This window comes from Apteryx rowi, unplaced genomic scaffold (assembly GCF_003343035.1).
Source record: "Apteryx rowi isolate R43461 unplaced genomic scaffold, aptRow1 scaffold_237, whole genome shotgun sequence".
Lineage (NCBI taxonomy): Eukaryota > Metazoa > Chordata > Aves > Apterygiformes > Apterygidae > Apteryx > Apteryx rowi.
In genome coordinates, this window is record NW_020448719.1 from 1,011,853 (window position 1) to 1,033,190 (window position 21,338).

Consider the following 21,338-nt stretch of genomic DNA (forward strand, 5'->3'; position numbering starts at 1 on the left):
TTTTTGTGATCCTTATTTCTTCATTGTTACATTAGTGTAAGTGGTCATGCTAGAGTTGATTAAAAAATGAAAGTATAAAATAATATTCAAGTCAAATCCAGGATGGAAAGATTTGGGCTTTAGTTCCCCTGCAACAATTGGATTTTTTTTTTAAATATAAAGTGGGTTGAAATAATTTAAATAAGTCACTAAAAGCATAGCAAGATGTCCCAGCTTTGTTAAAAAAAACAAATAAGGTATTTCAGCTGACTCAAAGTGTCAGTGCACTGCATAGGATCCAACAGGAATACTTAAGCAAAACCACCGTGTTGTGATTAATGTGAGGAACTGACTAATATTACAAGGCCATGACAAATCAGGCTAGAATGACATTTTGCTCAAACACTAGAATCCTGTGATCCAGTCAGGTCTTCATAATCTTTTCGGACCCATAGTATCTTACATCACGTGAAAAATTTCTCCCACAACACAGAAAAGTAAATATGATAAAATTATTTTGATACTTTTTTGTACAGATCAATATAAAGACAAATAGACTGAGCAATAAAAAGATTTATTTTTATTATTTATTATTTTTTAAGTCTTCAGATACTTGGAATTTTCAACTGTATGTTGCTATGAAAAAGAAAGCTGTGCACAAGGAGTGACACCATCCACCAATTTTCCACATTTTCAAATTCCACATAATCGACAAAAATGACTACATCTCAGAATAGCTTTTCTGCATTTTAAAAATTGATTGTAACAAAATCATTCTCCCACCTCCATAGATCTAGTGATTTTGCAGGTTCACTTGGAGGTGCAGAATAGAAAACTTGATTTGGAAGGTTCATTTTAAGCTAAATTAGTACCAAAGCAGCAGAACGTTTTATGGGATAATCAAGCAAGCATATTAGCACAGTTTGCAGGATCAGTCTTTTCTTTTTGTCCCCCAGGAATAAGAACATTCAAAGAAATTTGTCACTGATCCTGTTTCAAGTCTTTGCCCACAAGCATTGAAGTGACTGGGTGCATACAAGCTCTGTGCTCCAGAAATGTCTTGACAGCCAGATCTCGGGACTTGTCAAAACTGTAGAGGTCCCTGTAAAAAATCCAACATCACAAAAATCAATGAAAAAATAGTTCAATGTGGATTTTCATATCAAAGTTTTACTTTTCCCTTGAAATCTTCATATTAAGATACACAGTAAGACACTAAACTTTCCTTGATTAAAAAAAAAATAATAATAATAATCAAATAGTGGAAAGCTATTCTGGAGATTATCGTGTCCAAAACACACAGAAGATTCTGTATTATATCACTTACTTTAAAGGGTTATGTACTTATGTAAAAGTATATCAAGTATTATACACTCCAAATACAAAGAATGCCAAAAATGCAAGCTCCTACACTTTGAAGATTACTTTTACCTGAACAAGGGTCGAGTAAACTTCATTCTGCCTTGATCTGTAGCCATTTTTAGAGCCAGAGGAATGGCTTCTTCCCACTTGGCCTGGATGCAGAGGCGCAGCCATCTGGAAAGAAAAAAAAAAAAATCTTTACATTTTTATTTTTCCTTCATTTTCATTTGCAACAGTTAGTCACCTTACGATTCTGCTTCCACAAACACTCATTGCTGTGCTGTTTAGCCATAGGAATGGGAGTCTACCATAAATTCTATATAAAATATTTAGTGTCTGAATGGCTTATTAAAAAAGTGGACTTTGTTTTTAAAAAAAACAAAACAAACTCACCAGCATGGGCACATGCTTATCATTTTGTTTTAAAAGAAGAAATTATCTTGTTATGAGAATCACAAACTATACTGTATGCTTAAAATATTTACAGGTTTTGTGATAGGAAACAAAGAAATGTAAGAGGTAAGGCAGACTAATCTTTGCTATTGCAAATATATCAAAGTACGTAACAGTAGCAAGATATGCAATTCTTCAAGCTATTTGTAAAGATGTCTTTTGTCCTCAACAATATACTTTTTTTTCAATTCCCAAGTGACACATTTTAAGAATATGTAAACATAAAATAGAAGAATTTAGGATGGTACAAGAATTATAAACTCAAATCATTTGGCTACAAGCTTTTCCTGTTTGTTTAGAAACTTCCTCTGAAATTTAATCTTTTGGAGAGACAAAGAGCTTTGTGATAACAGGCTTTAAAACATAACAAAAAAATTTCCAGCTTGTCCTAAAGAAATATGGGGATATTAGCATAAGAAGAACTCAGTAAGCCAGGCCAGAAGATCTGTTCCTGACCAAATATTGGCAAGATCTTTCAAGCATCTTCCTTGAGCCATAGAGTGACCTCAATATTGCATTATCCAACACCACCCCCAAAGAGTAAGTTATCAAATTATCAGTTTCCCTTGCTAGCATGACAGATGAGAATCTAGCAAAGCTAATCCACTGCTCACCTTCTGTTCTTCTGCATGACTATATTTAAATAATTTACCCAACTCATAATTAACAGAACAGTGTTCTCTAGTAAGCATGCTTACACATGCATATACAAAAAAGTAATGGCTTTGCTGAACATCAGCTGATTAAAAAGAGTATGTCTTCGATCATTTATGAAGCAGGATAATTTGCTTTAAGAAAGCATTTAAGATTAGAAAAAAAAATGTCCCTATTAGAACAAACCTGAATCTTATTTCAGAATTGGTTATAGCATTGAAGTTGTATACTTCCTGCATTCGTTTCACATGCGACACTGGAAGCGGTGCCTAAAAGAAGAAATTGCAAAGTCAGAATAAGCCAGATGTATACCTCAATCCATGTACTTCAAAATACAAGCAAGCTCTTGAAAGAAGACTGATGCTACAAAAGATATCTTTATCATAGTAAGCTTTTAATTGTAAGTATTTGTTGCTTTCACTCTTCCATAGTATTAGGGAAATGGCAAGGAATAAACATGGGTGTTCGCAAATTCACACCCAGTACTGCTAGAATATTCAAAAAACTGAATGAAAGAACTTCAAGTTATCCGTAGCTTATTTAAATGACACAAATGTCAAATACAGACATATTCAAGCACCTTCTAATTTTCTTTTCACCTTCCAATCCAAAGTACTCCATATGTTGCTCACCAGGTGAAGAACCAAACATAACCAGGGAGGCATGGCTGAAAGTTTTAGTGACTATCCAAGGTGAGAGCCAGTTATTTTAGCAAGATTAAAAGAACACAGGCAATTTGCTTGCAATGCACATTTAGGCTTCTGTGCCTGTTTTTGAAATATCAGAATCAGATTACACCAGGAATGCATTTACCTCCAGAAGCAACAGTGCCAGGAACTCAATCAACTGATGAGATGACATTCCCTTCAGGTCTGCTGAGTTGAATGTGCACAAATCACTCTCTTTTGCCTAAAAAAGAGAACAGTCATTTAAGTTTTTAATAGGTATTTCAATGCACAGAAAGGTATTTTTTTTGTGTTTGGACATCTGCATTTACTTTTGAGCTGTTTCACGTAAAAAGACACTGATTTGTGATATCCAAAACTGCACAAATACAAGATTCTAAAGAGAAAACGTGGGGGGGGCTAAGCTACTATATGATGTTTGGTATTCTTCACTTTAATTTTCACTCGCTTTCTCCCCACTGAACTTTCTGTTAACTTTAAGTGAAAAAACAAATACTTTTTCTGCAAAAAGTAACATTGAGAAGAAGAAAGTTAAAGATAACATTCCAGGACAGTAAAAAGCCATGAAACTAAAAAAAGAAAAGTATGTGGAATTCTCTATTAGTTGTATGAGTTTTCTGGTTAAAACTGCATGGTATTAGTTACTGTGATGTATATATTTTAGGTTTTGATGAGAAATACATACTAGCTCCATTATAACGTGGGGCAAATACTGCTAATACAATGTAATCAGTAATGTAGAGATACCGTGGCATTTGTTTTTAATCAAAATATGAAAGCTGTAATACTAGCCTTTCAAAAAGAATAATCTCAGTCTAGTTATGTATGCATAACACAAAGTTGGCTGTGTGCCTTGTTAAAATACGCAATCCATTTCACATACAGAAGCAAATCCACAGACTATATGATGAAAGGCTACTCTATAAAATGCAAAACCCCTGGCAGCAGTACCACCACGGTAAAATGCATTCCCTCTCAGCAAATGATAGGCTTCAGAAGAGACTGGCTCACTTTGTACAAAGAAAACTAGTTTTGCAAGATACAGAGACCTCAGAATTCGTTAATCACTCACTTGGATCCATCTTTGGCTCAAGGCAACACAAGCATTTGCTAGTGTCATATCATATCTGTCAAAGATGAAAAACAAAGAATCACACTTTGGAAACACAAATAGCTCCTGTAACATTTTCACAAGAACGCTTAGAAATTCTTTTCAAATGGCAGCACATTTGTTCATTTTAGGCTCCAACTCAATATTGCAATACAATTTACAAAAGATCTATTAGCATGAAATACACTTCTGTGTCTTCATTCCTCACAGTAATCACAAGCATTTTGTACACAGGTGACACTGTCCCTTGATCCCATATACTTCTGTCCTAAGAGGATGGATATTTCTGAGCATACACAATGTCTAATCGTACATGTATTATAGCTTATAGCTGAAAACAAAATATTCTTGTAACACACTGTTGGGGGGGGGGGGGGATAAAAATCAGTCTTCCATGGCAACTTTCAAAGCAAAATGAATTTTCAATGGAAAAAAATTGAAAATACTAACAGCAACATTTTTTTCCCCTCTATATAAATATATATCAATTTCTACAAAGTGCCAGGGGATTTGCTCATGAAAGGTGTGTGGGAAAACTTTCACCCTGTTTACATAACTGTTATGTGACTGTTTGAAAAATTATGTGGAATCTGGAGAAGGAAGAGACCAACTATAAAAGAAGATGGCATACTTACGTAGGTTTCACTGGTGGCATTCCTGGAGCATGCAGCCAGGAGTTCCAATCAACTTTATCAAGAACATCTACCTACAAGCAACACAAACCCTTATTCAATTTAAAATGTAATTTTTAGAGAAAAACATACCCTATGAAAATTAGTTTTAATCTTTTTTTTTTTTTTTTTTTTAAAACATCCCTCCAATGAAGCTGAAGAATCCTATTAAAATATTCTCTTTTGGAAAATGTACATCATAATGCAAATCCATCATAGTAAGATTTTAGACTACATCACATTAAGCTCTCTAAATAAAGAACAAAAAGATAAAGGACAGGTCCTTACAGACATTAATTCCTGAGCTACGCCACGGTTTCACATAGAAGGTTTCAATCAATTAGTTTTAAATATCATCCAACCTTATCCTTGAAGTAGGAGTATAAAAATTTCTTCCAGTCCTCAGTTGTTATGCTCTTATAAGCAAACTGCTGAATGTAAGCCTTCAAGAAGCCAATGAAGACATCTAACAGTAAAAACAAACAACTGTTTCAGTATTTGAAATTAAAATATGGAAGAATAAAATCTAAAGTCTGACTAACACTTACCTGGTCCTCCAAGAAGTTGCTCAAGGTGAAAAAGCAAAGCAAAGCCTTTCTCATATGGAACAGATGAATAGGCAGCATCAAGATCTATTTCATTCAGATTAGGGACGAGGTTAGTTGTAGGATTTGTTTCTCCAAGAGTATTTATCTGCAACAAAGATATAAGATAATATATTCATCCAGAAAGGCAAGTATTCTTGCAAAACACTGCTAATTATATCTATAAAAGTATCATCCATCCTAGACTGAGATGGCCTCATTTTAAAGCATTATCTCTCGTTCTTCTTGCTGAAGCTCTGAATTTGCACAAAATTTACTAACCTGTTTTCTCATTTTGTTGCATCAGTGTTTGACACCATATGAAACAAAGACGTTAGGATCAATCACCCTGTGCCTCTCTCATTCCAAATTGGTTAATTACTATCACAGCCATCTTAACCACAAGTGCCTAATGAACTACATATATTTATCCCTTTATTAATAAAATACTTGATTTAAACAGGCAGTATAAAGCATAAAATACAGCAAGGAAGCATTCATAGTAAAACAGATAAACTGAGTCATCAAACAGAATGAGAGGGGGCTATACTATCACAGACTGAAAGTCTGAAATCTAAGCTTAACTATGCTCTCTAACCACTAAATGAAACAACCTTCTTAAACAGGAACAGATGATTAGGAATATACTCAATTATAATGCAATAGGCAGGGAAAGAAGTCAGTTACTTGCATTAGGCATTGGAAATTCTGACAGCTGAGAAAAGAGTCATGCTTGCAAATAGTTTTGACAATCTCTCAGCTACTTCCCAGTATGCTATCAGTTAATATTGCAGTTTAGCCATACTCTGGAAGAACCAAAAGAGTCTGGAAAGATGTTCATCCTCACAGAACAACTTAAAACAGTTCAAAAAGCTTTATCTATCCTCTGACTGAGCATACCAAGCTATTTAGCTTGGAAAGACAACACATGCCTTGGAAACTAAAGCTACTCATCCTCCAAAAAGCCTCAGGAAAGCTAACTGCATACATCTTATTTGTGCAAAACATATTAAATGTATCAGCTTTATTTTATTTAGGCTTAAGTTTAAACATAAAATTCTCATAACTTTAAAGATAGCTACCGTATTCTGCAGTTCTCTCCAACCTCCAAGGGCTTGGAATTGCCTTAACTGCTCACCAAACAACCGACCACCAATCCTGCGTTCCAGGTATACAGTATGTCCCTCATTTAGCCTAGAAATATATTGATAAAGTTAACATAGGTAAGATGGCAAAATTAATTTCCTTGATTTCTTTACACATTAATTTTAAGATACATTTTGTATGGCGCTCAATATTCTACCTACCAAAAATGCTCCCATGTTTTGTTTGTTACCAAGTTTCCTGTCCAGCTGTGAGAGATTTCATGAGCAATAACCTAAAACATAAACAATGACAGATCTGCAACTTAGACTCCTCTGGAAAATGAACCATTAAATCCCAACAGAAAGGAAAAAACATAATGGGATGCTATTTACTGCTTTACATTCTCAAAGCCAACTGATATTCACAGCTCTGTAAACTTATCCATAGAAATTTTATTTAGAGGAATACTATTCTACTGAACCTTCTCCAGAAATAATTTTGAATTTGTGGCCTGCAAACCATAGAGCCAAACAATAACTCATCTGGTAATATGGTGCATATACTTCTTTATCTGAAATCACATGTACAGAATACTGGATACATATCAAGTGACAGACTAATATTACTTTCCCACTTGAGCAACTGCTGCAGTGCTGGGATGTTCTTAAAAAAAAACCACACCACACAATCACCCCTAGAAGAATAATGATACATGATACCCATGTCCAAGTATCCATGTCAAATATTTCAGTATTCTTGTGATAAGACAAGGATATTCATTTCTTGTAGCAGTATATCAGTCTAGTAGAGAGGCTAATGAGATAAAACAGCATCCAGAATACTCAACTTTGCAGACAAAGCTAGAACTGGAGTATGATAGCTGAACATGATGTGAGAGTTCTAGTGACTAAACAGAGATGGACAAGCTTCCTCCAAACAATTGAGATAAGGTAAATTTAGTTGTGTTTTTAACTTACAGGGGACAGGAAGAAAGCTACTGAGTAGCTGACTGAAGTTAGTCCCCTATGAGTACAGGCACCCATGTCATTTGCACCTGTTCATTACACAAAATACATCTCCAGTTTTTCTAGAGTTTATTTAGAACTAAAACTCAAATTTGTAAGACTTCCTGAGTCACTGCCTTAGTTTTTAATTCACCCAATGAACAAAAGACCACATTTGCAGATATTCATTACAAAGTAAGTTAAGATGCAAATTTAAGTTATGTTCTATTTGAAGACATGAGCACATTTTGCACTTACACTTGATAGAGATCGATCACCTGCCTACGAGAAAAAAAAAAACAAAAAAACAGGGTAGGTATTAGTTCAAGTAAAACTCAAAATATACCAACATAATATAGTTTCACATATAACTCTGAAGAGGGCAGAAACATTCACAGTTCTTTCTGGTGGAAAGATTAATCCAGTCTACGGATTAATATCCAAACACTGGAGCAAGCTCTAAGGAAAGGTGACTTACACTTACCAATAGCGTTGGAGTTACAAAAGTAAGGCAAGGATTCTCCATGCCACCATAAGGAAAAGAAGGTGGTAAGACTAGCAGATCATACTGTCCCCACACATAAGGTCCTGCTAAATCTTCTGCTGTTTGTAGCATAGCTTCAGCCTGAAACAAGAATTTAGGTTAGTTTCTAAGACGACATCTAACTACAAACTCTAAGTAAGTTATAAGCTATTGACCAACATCTCATTCTCTGTCAGCCTGGGATGTTCTACATGCAAAATGAGCACAAGACTCTGTATCAACTCTTATTCATCATATTCAATAGTAGCTTTGTGTTGTGCTAGAGGAATGGCATCTTCTTGGGGGTGGGAAGCGGAGGAAGGAGGAGTACAGGTAAAAAAACCTGAAAAAAACATGGTGGTATGTTCCTTTTCTAATACTACATCAGACAGTAAGTATACAAAATAATTTTTGTTAATTACCCACCTCAGCAAATTCGTAGGCTGATTTATCCACTAGCTCCTTTTCAGCCCATACCAATGTCCTTGGGCCAATCTCTCTGTTGAAAGGAAAAGTTCCAGTGAGACACAATGAACTGGAAGTAATTCTATAGGAAACTACCATAGAGAGCATAAGGTGTTTAATGTGCTTATGAGTAAGCTGTGTTGCTGAAGAAACTCATTAGAGAATCTGCTTTTTTTTTTTCCCTCTCCTCTCCACTGCTAAAGCAACACTAGAAGAAAACTTTAGAAAACAAAATGAAACACATACATTCACTGTTCAGTGAATAAAATAAATGGGAAATACATTCACAGATTTTAAAATGTTGTAAAGCGCTAGTATGAAAGCATTATTCTGGGCTAGACTGACACACATGCTTATTCAGATGAGCAGTGAGGTTGAAGCTGTTATTTTCTGCCTTTTATAGGTGACAAAGCCCATCTATTACTGGATGAAAAAGATACTATTATCTGAGCTTAAAAGAAACAACAACAAAAAAAACCACACCCCCACAACTTAGTGGTTCCAAACAATTCCAAACCCTTCACAGTATTTCTTTTTCTTACAGTAAAAGTATTTTTCAATAGAAAAATGATGTAAGAGCAAATCAAGATGCATACATTTTGATATAAATAAAGAATTCAAAACATAAATTAAGCAAGGTGAAGTACCGTAGAACAAAATGAAGTTCAGTTCCAGGATGAAAAGAAAGTTAACCACTTACAGATAACTGTTCAATGAAATTATAAAACTGTTAAAAACTAGAGACACATGATCAAGTAACATAGAGAGAACTTTCTGAACAGTTTTTATAATTATTAGTATTTTTACTTTCACTCACCTGCTTTCCAAAGCTCCAACCACTAAAGCAATCAAATAGCAAGGTATCGGAACCTAATGGAGAACATTTAAAAAAAATTATTTGTAATGCAAGATATCAACACCGCTGATTTAGTCAAAGAAAAAGTAAGAGGTATGTAAATAAAGTAGTATGTACATTTCCTCCACAATATCCTGCCTTGCATTAGAATAAAGGCACTGTTTTTATTCCCTAACATGATTTTCCTTTATTTGTGAGAAGCACTTGTTTCAGGGACCTTTCACGCAAAAGCCACAAAACTGTATCATTTCTGTTCAAAAAGAAAAATTCTGCAAATGTAAGAGTACACAAAAATGCAGTCAGCTTGGCTAATGTTTAAAAAAAAAGTTAGTTTTCCATACTTGTTCCAGATCCATTAGTATTTATGGAATGAGGACTCAGGAGATACTGCTCAGATAAAGGACAGTTGTATCACATGAAAAAACGCAGGAAAAATTTCAGTGAATTCAAGCAAACAAGATTTACAGATACAAGATTTAGGAAAACCAGTGTCTGTGTGTCTGTCTGTGCATCCATCCGTGTGCATGTGTACCCACATACATATATTGCATATATATATATATATATATGCGCGATTTCCATGTTTGAGATTAAAATAGAATCAAAATATTTGCTATTTTTATGAAAAAATTCCAAAGCTACAGTATCTTGATAGCAAACTGCTTTCCCCCAGTGCTCTGAAAACAAATGGGGATCATATAAACCTGCTGAAGTTCCAATTTAATCAGACAAAATACTGTGAAATAAGTAACTCTTCAAACTGTAATTACTTGGAGACAAAACTTTTGATAAAATTTTAATCCACAGTTTATTATCACCAAACCATTTTGATATTATTTATTGAAATAACTATATCATCATGTGTGTTTTAGTTTACGTATTAAATTATAGAACATACTCTTGAAAGGACTTAAATCCACTGACTTGTGTTACCTACAGGTTAGAAAATAAAGAGGATCAGTAAGTCCCTACATTTTGATGCCCAATTCACTGATATGAAGTTCTGAAATTGCTTCAAATCTCAATGGCTGTCAGGTTATAAATTCATTTCACAGAAGCTGCTCTCCACTACACTTCTTACCAGCCTGGCCATGCAGGAGCAAAAAGAGATTTTAGAGATCTAATGGTGTTCTATATTACATTAATCACATGTAGTATAATTTCAATTAGACCAAATTTTGTTAATATACTGTACAGGTCCACTAGATTTATCAACAGTTCATTTCTAGATAACATATACCTCCCTAGAAGCCTTATACACTAGACTAAGAGCAGCAAATGTCTCTGGATCTACAGAGCAGGTACAATATTGCATACCGAACAGCTCACAGATATAAGGTGACAGTGATTTCTCTGTATTCTCTCAATTTTCACCTAACGGCCAAGTCAATCTAACAGCTGCTACAGTCCAGAGCAGGTTCCACTCTCCCCCAGCCACACAACTCCATCCTGCCTTGCACTCATCCAGTCCCTCAGCAATGCAAATCAGCTTACTAAAACAATTTTTTTTTTTTGCTTATGTAAATTTTTTTTGCCAGTTTAGCAAAATGAAGTAAGCTTACCAAGAGATCTTAAACATGAGAACTGGCACACAAGAAGCAGTGGGAATAACAAAGCTAGGAGAGAAAAGCAAGACTCCCATGTTAGGAGTGGGGGAATCATTAAACTAGCTGCACCATGTCATGAACCTTCATCCTAAGAACAGTAATATTTAATTAGCTGGAGGCACTTTTCATAAAAGTGGAAGTTTTCACCTTTTTAAAACTTTCTATTGTCAGAACGTGCTCAACTTCAAGTTAAAAATTGATTCCACTGCTCAGCTTCACTGACAAGTTCCTGGCAAGCTTAAAATTTGCAGGATCTGACTTTCAAAACTCTCTCCCATGTTATTAAAGCCCACTCTTTGGTTCCCAAGTATCAGTAAGAACAGAAGGGTTTAATAGGACCAGCTCTGAGCAAACTAAGCACTTTCAAACTCCACAGGCTTTCCTGGGAATGCCAAATGACCAGGAAACATCACCAGCATCTACTGGTTGACTTTTCAGATTTGGAGATCTGTAATACCTGTAATACCTTTTTATAGAAGCAAAGACCTATTGCCAGTCATAAGATTTATCGGTGATATAAGAACCATAGTTGAACTGCTCATGAACTGCATGAGTTAGGAATAACACCACCTTAGGCCTCTCTGTACTAGCCTGTAGCACTCACATTCTGACTGAAACGGTATATTTTCCGACTGCTGTCCTCTGGGTCAGGCATCTCTCCATCACGATGAGCACTCATAAGAGCCACCAACTCTTTAGGAACAGATACCTGGAAGAAGGTTATCCAGCTATTAGGAATTCAGTCAGCACAGAGGAGAGTGAAGTTGTTTTTCTTAACAGGGCCAACCACCTTTATTATATAATATACTAGATGAGTTATAGCAAAAAGATTAGTCCAGATTTGTTTTGTTGTCATTAAATTTTCCCTCTTGAGTAGAACATATGGTGTACAGAAGATTTTGCTTTGCAGGCTGGCAATATTTGATTAAGCAAACAGACTCCCTCTGAGAAATGGTCAAAGCTTCACTTCCTTTAGATTACTGACCATCACAATACACATCTCACTTTTTGCTTCCCTAAAACAATTAGAGTACTTATACTGATATTGCAGAGATACCACAACTATTCACCAGAGCCCGACACTAAAGGTATACAGGGGGATTTAAGTTTATTTATAAATCCTTGAAGGAAAATCATTTCAAGTATTATTACTTTATAGCACTTTTCACAGTTTTACAGTCAGGTTTTCCTAATTTAAGTGCATATTTCTTTCCAACTCCAGCATCATTTTTTTCTGTTGGAACTAAAGATACATGTAAATGAAGAAAAATATGAAATATATAAAAGAAAATGGTAAAGTTAGGGAAGCACCACAAAGATAATGAGCAGCTTTTGGCTGCTACAGAAAGCTAAAAGTCAATATTCTCTATCTTCATTTTAGACCACATTCAGGAAGCTACAAAAAAAATTCACCCATTCTCATAGTAGTCTTTATTTAGATACACATGACTTAGGTTCCTCTACCTCTGCATAGTACGTTAGTTTCACAGCAGGAGTGTCTTGGCAAGGAAGGATAGCTCTGCAGTGGGCAGCCTGGAAAAAAGAAAATCAGCAAAAAGTACGTAAAAATCTTTCTTATACAGAGGATTAGAAATATATCAAACTAATATATTAAACTGGAAATCTATACAACCCCTACAGAGAATTCATTAGCCACAAACCAGTATCTCCTACCACTTACGACTTGTAGTAATTTTCATAATTAAGGATTTGCTAAAAGAAACAATGGTAGATAAGACAGATTAACAGCCACACGTTGATTGGAAAGGACTGGATTAGAAAGGATGTTCTTCAACAGAAATACTGGAGAGGGTAGAGCAGTTCTGCGATTATTAAATTGCAAATACGTAATAAAATCTCAGCAATATCCCAATTTATTAAGTGTTTTTATTTATAGCCTTTGACACACACTATTAGAAGTTGCGGGCTATGTACTTTCCCTTGCTAGTCTTAGTAAAGGTCTTCTCTTGCAGGGAAGAACACTGGGTTATGTATATTTGTACAAATCAAAACACATACATACATAGATATATATAAACCCATTATAGGACTATGCAGCAACATTAAATTCTATGCTGAACAAGTCAACAAGTTTCCTCTCCCACCCTTCGAAAACTGAGGGGAACTATAGTGGTATGTAAATAACACCTTTAAAAAGAATAGTCATCTCAACCTGACATTGGCTGAAGAGAAATGGATGTTTCTTTCCAGAAGTCTGCTCTGGAGTAAACCACTGGAGAGCTGAAGACTTTGGAGAGCTTTCAAAAGAGATTTCGATGATTGCTTCTTGTCCCCTGCACAACAAAGAATATAGTCAGATAGTTCTGACACGACTCCCAGTTATTGCTGAAATTCCTTTACAAACCTTTTTGGAAAACAGTAACATTAAGTTTTGCAGCACTGTTTCAAAAGCATTGAAAGTAAGAACAAGTAGCATATTAAAACAACTTTGCCCTTTCAATTATGATACAAGCATAGTAGCAATCAGTTATTTTACTTCAATTTTAATGTCTCAAGACACTTCCTCTTTTATTGTTTTTACTAACCCTAAATTTCTCCTCTTCTACAGCCCAAGAAGAATTTGGACTTCTTCTTTAAACTATGAGGACCAGCTAAGTACATAGTCTTCCCACAACTATTTAACACTATACACATAAGTATAAAAAAACCCCACAGCAATAAGTAGACAAAAAAGTGACATATAAAGCCTGTGTAAGAATACTTGCCATTATATAAAGATTTGCGCATTATGCAAGCCAAAATATTTAAAATTGCCAACTGACATCAAGTTCTGTAAAGGTGATCCTTAAGCAGAAAAAAAATTACTAGAAATAGAAGTTATGGGAAAACCCTACAAACATTAGGGTTAATGAGAAAAATAAAAAATGCCCCAATTTTATTCAGGACTCAGGATTCAAGAACTGGTGTTAAGGAAAAGCTAACAGCTACGTGCAAGATAGGCACCAACTTGCTAACAAGAGATCATACAAAACATGATGCAACCACATGCTAATTTTTTTTAAAACAAAACAAAACCATCACCACCACCAAGTGCATGCAAAAATACATGCTTCTGTTATCTGAAAGTTCCAGCAACTCTCTAGAATAACAATTCAATCAGAACAAACTTCAGCTAATTGGAGAAGCGGGACATTAGATAAGCAGACCAGGTATACATATCTACTTTATAACCCGCATTCCAAAGTACATTTTCGACAACAAAAGAAAAAATAATTTATATCACCATAAGGCACATATGCTTACTGAATAGTTACAGTTGTAACTCTTAATCTTTCCTGTCATTGTTTTATTAAGACTTACATGGAGAACTATAGCTAATACAAGATAATAAATTCTTAGGACCAAGACTTATATCTCCCTATTTGTAGCTTTTTTTCTTACAAGGAAATCTAGCAATGAAAAAAAGCTAAAAGTCAAACAAATGAAAAATCCCTACACCTCCTACATTGCCTGTTTGTTCAAGTACTTCATTCTTTCAGGTTCACATCAGACCAAAAGTGTTCTCCCAGAAGGGACAGGCAGGACATTCTGTAAGGTTTTCCATTATTGCTTTTATTTAACAAGAATAACAGCTATTGTGTGACATTGTTTTTTCCACGTCACATATTCTTCTAAACTGTACTAATTCAGAGAAGGAAAAAAAACATTAGAAAGCAAACATGAGTTTCTAGAAGTAGTAACCACTTTTGAAAGCTGAACAGTAAAAGACAACTTATTATAAAATGACATTCAAACAAGGGAACCTCCTTCTACAATCACAGGTTTTAGCTTGAGCACATGGGATATCATGGAGTTACATCACAGAAAACGAACCGTCAAAAGACCATACTGTAATTTGGCAACAACTTTTTATTTCGTACAACTTGAGAGGTAGCTTATGTTTAGTTAATTCTCCATCAAGCTGCTAAAACCCAAGTTCCAGTTTTTAGAAACCTGGCCCTCTAGTCAATATGATAACATCTTTTATTATTTGAAAATATATTTCCGTCTAATCATAGTGGCAATCTGCAGTCCTATGGGAGTGCAGGATCAGTCCTTGAATAAAAGGAAGGAAAACAGGGTCTGTAACTCCATATGCTCTCTAGTGGAGCAGTTCTGAACAAGAGAAAATCGAGGTAGCTGAAGCAGAAGGAAGAATATTACCAATGAGAAGTGTTGGAATAATTGTGAAATGTTCCACACCATTTCACTACTCAACACACTTTAGCAAGTCACTTCATAGATTATATCAGACCTGGACACAGGTACAAAGACTCCCAAAGTTTTGCCAGTCTAATGACAGCTAAATATTAAAATTCAACCACAAGACTGTATATCAAATAAACACAACACTGTAATTACCAAGTCTCTTTGCCAGCTTTATACAAAGACTCTGCAGACAGTAAGTACCTTATATTGCACATTTTGGAAACCCTCTAAAGGAGCAGGTAAAGGTACATACCTCCTGAGTTCAAAAGGAAAAGCAATTTCCAGTGGAGTCCCCTTGAAACTGTGCTTTTGTCCAAATCCAAATTTTGCATCCTGTCCATTTACAGTCACTTTAAATACCTGAAGGTCTTTTGTATCCAAGACCTGTAATGAAGCAAATATTAGATACACGTTAAATAGTGTAATAATTAACATAGCACTTATCAAATCTTAAAACAAGTCTATGCGAAGAAAAAAAGTGCTTATAAGTAAAAACAAGAAAATTTAGTAACTATGTTGACTATTGCAAATAAATGAATTTTAAGACAGCAGCGTTGAACTTAAAACTGGAGCGGAAAAAAAAGATAGAAAACCAACTTCTGACCATGAAAGTTAAAAAAAGAATCTACTAACACACAAAGTTAAAAGACTTCACTGTCTAGTGACAGACTACTCTGAAATAAGGAGAGAGATTCAAGAGCCCTTGCCAAGACTTTCATCCTGGAACAGGCTACTATCAGCCAGGACTGCTGTACAACAGATGAAGAATTCAACAACGCAGCACGAGTAAAATTTTGGTCTTTATTATTAACAGGGGGGATTTTTCTAAAATAGTGAGTGCTAAGCACAGGAGGATTTTATGGGGCTGGCAAGAAAAAAAAAAAAGTCAAACCTTTACTCTGCATGTAGAGTAAAGCCGAAAAAGCTTTGCTTCTATTTGCATTAAAACAGCTAAATGAGAAAATAGCCGGCATAATAAAACATGTCAGAAAGAGCCATAAACGCAACTTTCCAACGGCTCTGTTTATCCCTATCCACGCGGCAACAGGCTCCTCGCCATTTATAATGGGGAAATCCGTGTTTCTACTGCTCCCTTCCCCAGTTTATCCTTTCCGAGCGACAAACAGACAACTTGCCCCCGCCGCCCCGAGGGGCGCGGCGAGGACTTCACCCCGGGGCCGACACCACTGCGGAGCCACCGCGAAACGAAGGAGAGCGCGGCGCGCTCAGGGCAAGGGGGCCGCGGAGCCCCGGAGGGCGAGGTGGGCGCACACGGCGGCGGGCGAAGCCCCGGGGCGGCGGCCGAGGGGGGCAACGGGCCCCGGACAACGGCCCCGCGCAGGCCACCCCCGCCGCGGGGTCCCCGCCGCGCCCCCCCCCCCCCGGCCCCGCCGTTACCAGGCAACGCAGCGCCTCGCGCTCGGCGCGCGCCGTGAGGGCCGCGGTGCCCCGCAGCGCCCGCGCGCCGAAGTCCACGCGGCAGCGCAGGTAGAGGTGCCGCGTGAGGCAGCAGGAGGGTGAGGAGAAGGAGCTAGTGTCCACCACCGCCGCCGCCGCCATGGCTCCCGCGCGCCGTCTGCTCCGTGCCAAGCGGCCGCCGGCGGCGCCGCGGCCGCCCCGCGCCACGCCCACCGCGGGGGCGGGGCGGCGCGCGCGTGCGGGCCGCTGGGGCGCGTAGTTCCGCGCTCGGCGGGAAGAGGGAAGGCAGCGCGCGGAGGACTACAACCCCCGCGGTGTATTGCGGGAAAGGGGCGGGAAGCGTGGGTGAACGGCTGGAGAGGGACACTAAGACGCGCGTCTGGAGAAAGGATTTATGGGCTAGGTGCAAAACCATGTTTGCATAGTTCCTCGTTAGTATAGTGGTGAGTATCCCCGCCTGTCACGCGGGAGACCGGGGTTCGATTCCCCGACGGGGAGATATGATTATTTTTTTCTTCCCTCCCTCTTTCCTTGTCTGTATTCTCTCCGAAGTGGCAAAAAAGCAATTCTTTGTGAAATCAAAGCTGTTGCAAGAAGGATATTGAAAAAATACTGCAACTTGAGAAGTATAGAAGTATAGAAGCACACAGAAGAAAAACATTCAAGCCTCTGGTACTTGCTAGCTACGTGCTTCAGGACTGGGGCAGTCTGGGTGGTTAAGGGTGCAGGTGCAGGAATTTACAAGCTCAGCTGCTTAAGTGGCAGAACATATGGGGGAAGTATTTTCATACTTAAATAACTCAAACAGCTGAACAGGGTTTAGTTAAGCTTTCCAAAAACTTTCACCTTTTTTCTTAAACCAATGTGGAAAAAAACCCAGCCTCCCTGAAAGTCTGTGAGACAGAAACAATGGAAAAATGGATGGTTCAAACAGATGTTACAGTTCAGTCTTAATTATAAAAGACCGAATGTTGAAGAGTGAAGGCTACCTCCTTGTCTGTAGTAATACAGCCCCTTATTTTCATTCTAAAACTGAAAACTTCTGAGACCACAAATCCCCAAGGCTGAGCCAGATCCCAACCTAATTCTGCATTTCCAGGCAGCAGGCCACATGTGGTTTACTACTTTGAAATTGCTCCTAATTAGACCCTAGGGAGGATGAATTTGAGAGCCATTTGTTAGCATGGGTGTAAGTGCAGCCGAGGAATGAGTCATGGTAATGCCATTATCATGCACTAGCTACAAGCACATTGCAGAATAATGTTGACTCTAGCATCCCTGTATGCAGTTATGTATTTATTTTCTGAAAGTCTTTTGTTAGATTAAAATTTTCATGCTTCATTTCTGCCAAAAGACACCTTTTTTTTTTTAACATTTCAGCACAAAGATGCTAAAAGTGATTCCCGCTTCGACGGGCCAGGCACCCACTGTCAGCAGGCCCGTTAACCTGCAGGTGAGCTGGGTGTGCTGTGTCAGAGAAGGCAGTGGGTATGCTGCAAGTGGGTAACGCGGGGCCCTTGCTGTGAGGAGCGTGAGCGCTTAGTCCGCCGCATGTGCCCCACCTTCGGTGCAGGCGATCGGGAGGAGCCCGCTCCGGCCCTCGCTTTGTGCCCTCGGATGTGTCTGCCACATGCAGACAAGCCTAGGTGACCCCCACGAGGACAGGGAGGGAGTTTCATTCAGCAGGTGCGTCGGTGCGTGTGTTATGGAAAGAAGAAAAACTAAACCTGCTGTGTTCTCCTTTTCCTTCTGCAATTTCTGGATTTCCTCCCATGCCCACTTCCCTTTCGCAAAATCCACAAACATATGTCATCAGAAACACAAAGAAACTGGTTTTGTTTAGTAGGCAGTTTATTTCAAAACCGAGGATGGACCGCAGAGCAAGATATAAGAACTGTTTAAAAGTTCATATGCGTTGGCATCAAGTCAGGCAGTTTCAGCTGCCATAAAGCAATAATGGATTAGAAAAGCAATCCGTCCCCAGCAGAAACATGCTGACACCACTTCCCAGCCATAAAAGGGAGGCTTGCGAGCCATTCAGTATCTGCTTAATCAGGGTTCCCGTTTTCAGGTTAAACTTTGACAGCGAGCCAGCAAACTGCCCAAGAGGCAAAGTTTTGCTGCACAAGTGCAGTTTCTGCAGTCTGGGAAAGTCGCTCTCATTTGCGCGTGGACAAAGGTGAAAGGAAGAGGAACCATCAAGTCGGGGTGCACGGCTGAGTTGTAGGGGTCAGCCCCGCTCCCCGGCACTGTACTTTGTTCCCACGGGCCAGGGGAGCCCCGGCACGAAGCCCCTCGCAGCGTTTGCAGGAGGAAAGTCTGAAGGCCCAGTGGCCTTGAGTACTTCATAACTGCCTATTCTGTCCTCTATGTGCTGTATTCATATGTCTACCTATGCGCATTTTATATATGTTTTTTATATATATATACACACACACATATATATAGCTGTGTCCAATCTTTTAATTAAACTTTATCAAGAAGAATTTCATGAAAAGCGAAAAATTGCTTGTCAACATTGGGAACTGCGTTACGCTTGAGGGAAGACAAATTTATGAATATGGAAGATCTTGGAAGTTTTATGTTGTTGGTTACTCTAAGGGCAAGGAAAAGAAGAGAGGATCCCTTTTTAAACCTAATAACTATAGTAATAAATTCACATTTTAAGTCTAGTTGAAAATAAGTTCTAGGCAATTGTTCTAGGCAATCCCAATAGGGAAAATGTATATATAGTCAGGTATAGAAAATACCCTACTTGTATTCTCACTTAGAAGTAGCCTGATGAATAAGTAGGAAGATGAGGTCGAGCAGGGTCAAAAATGTCACTATAAATGATCAGCAAGAGCTACTAGAAAGAATAGACCTAGGAAGTCCTCCAACGTGTTGGGTAATATTTTGTCCTAATCTCTGTAGTCAGTTAGGAAAGGTTTGTGTTTTGTTATCAATATTTCTGAATTTGACCACTAAATCAGGGGTTGTGATTGCTCTCTGCTTATCCTTATCTGTCAGTGCCTTTAAAGCAAGAAACAAGTTCCTCATGAATAGCAGCCTGCTGTACCTGATTAATTTGGCTTTCCTTTCTTCTAAATACAAAGATGGTTTGCAATCAAAGGGAGGGTGGCAGGAGTGAAGAGAATGCCATGAAAACCTATTGGGCAGATAAGTGTCTATATGGGTGAGATTTTTTTCACCTATCTTTAGATGTCTGAAAGTGGCCATTTAACCTAAATTTGTCATCCAGGTTTATTCCTTAGTGAATGGAGAATGATAGGCACATCTGAAGGGCGCTCCATCCCATCCTGAGAAATATAAGCAGGCATGCAGCGAATGGGTTCCTCTGAGGCTGTAAAATTCAGTATTTTCAGTGTCTAGTTTAGTGGCATTGCTCACATTGCTCATTAACTCATTCAAACTATCTTCAAAGACCACAGCAACAGCAATGTTGCATATCCTTGACAAAAGAGCTGGCACCAGATATATTAGCAAGCACTGTCATTAATCATTCTAACAGCAAATTATTCACATGCTTTCTTGCAGGTCAGGACATCCAATATACGTGTGATGAACTGGCAATTTAGGAGGATACAAGCCCTCTAATCCACTTTGATTTTTCTACAGAGACTCCTGAAGCTAAACTTTGTGTTCGACAGCAGAAGGAAGTGATTCCACCTCTGACTGCACCGACAGCTGCTATAGATTTCTAATCCTTACACATGGTAAACCAGTTGATCACATAAATAAAAAAGCATTGAGAAGCTATTAGTTGATAAAGATGAACATAGCAAGTGTTTGCACTTATTTCTTTTGCCGGCCAAGTTTGGTCTGGGGCATATTTCACTGCTTCTGCTCCAATGGGCTCTGCAGGCTCTCCCCCTGTGCCCGGGCACCGTCACCAGCTCTGCTCTCCTCGCATGGGTCCCCAGGGGCTGCATGCTACAACTGACCAATAATTGATCCAGTTTCCTAGGTTAAATAGAGTTGAAAATATTTTAGAGCAATGTTTTATTAATAGATTATCCTGAATGCTTTTATTTTTTATCAGCTTTCGAACATCTATTTTTCTTCTGTTGTTCTATGCAGACAGTTTCTCAATACTGTTTTCCACACATGTTTTTAAATGTCATATGGTCTGTTAAATATAACTACCTTCATTCTTCCTTTCATTTAGAGGGAATCTGTTTTGTAATTTTTTCAGTTCCTCTTTTCATCTGATTTTTAAAATATTTTTGCAAAGACAGTCTTTTTTTTTTTACTTCCATGTTGCTAAATATTCATACAATTCACACTTTCACAATGATTAGTCTCAGTTTTTAGGTGCTATGTCTAAAGTACCATAGAGACCTGATGTTAAGACTCACAGAATCACAGAACAGTTGAGGCTGGAAGGGTCCTTTAGAGATCATCTAGTCCAACCCCCCTGCTCAAGCAGGCTCACCTAGAGCATATGGCTCAGGAGCATGTCCAGATGGCTTTTGAGGAGCTCCAAGGATGGAGACTCCACAACCTTTCTAGGCAACCTTGTCCAGTGCTCAGTCACCCTGATAGTAAAAAAGGTTTTCTTTATATTCAGACAGACTTTCCTGTGTTTCAGTTTGTGCCCGTTGCCTCTTGTCTTGTCACCGGGCAGCACTGAAAAGAGTCTGGCTCCATTTTCTTTACACCCTCCCTT

At 38.0% G+C, this 21,338-nt stretch overlaps 1 protein-coding gene, 1 long non-coding RNA gene and 1 other non-coding gene across 3 annotated transcripts; 2 read left to right on the forward strand and 1 right to left on the reverse strand.

The window, feature by feature from the left end:
* Window positions 1-537: 537 nt before the first annotated feature.
* Window positions 538-16,843, reverse strand: LTA4H (leukotriene A4 hydrolase). The gene is made up of 19 exons (XM_026066075.1): window positions 16,649-16,843; window positions 15,504-15,634; window positions 13,215-13,335; window positions 12,506-12,574; window positions 11,646-11,750; window positions 9,396-9,448; window positions 8,540-8,612; window positions 8,075-8,215; window positions 7,849-7,872; window positions 6,808-6,878; window positions 6,583-6,694; window positions 5,465-5,609; window positions 5,279-5,382; window positions 4,881-4,951; window positions 4,207-4,261; window positions 3,262-3,357; window positions 2,635-2,717; window positions 1,411-1,515; window positions 538-1,081 (listed from the first exon to the last, which is right to left on the reverse strand). The coding sequence occupies exons 1-19, from the start codon at window positions 16,808-16,810 to the stop codon at window positions 961-963; spliced, it is 1,842 nt and encodes a 613-aa protein (XP_025921860.1). The 5' UTR covers window positions 16,811-16,843; the 3' UTR covers window positions 538-960.
* Window positions 16,844-16,946: 103 nt separating this feature from the next.
* On the forward strand, window positions 16,947-20,440 carry LOC112966210. The gene is made up of 4 exons (XR_003253538.1): window positions 16,947-17,112; window positions 17,222-17,341; window positions 18,050-18,122; window positions 20,288-20,440. It is a non-coding gene; the product is annotated as an uncharacterized LOC112966210 (long non-coding RNA).
* TRNAD-GUC lies at window positions 17,096-17,167 on the forward strand. The gene has a single exon. It is a non-coding gene; the product is annotated as a tRNA-Asp (tRNA).
* Window positions 20,441-21,338: the final 898 nt, after the last annotated feature.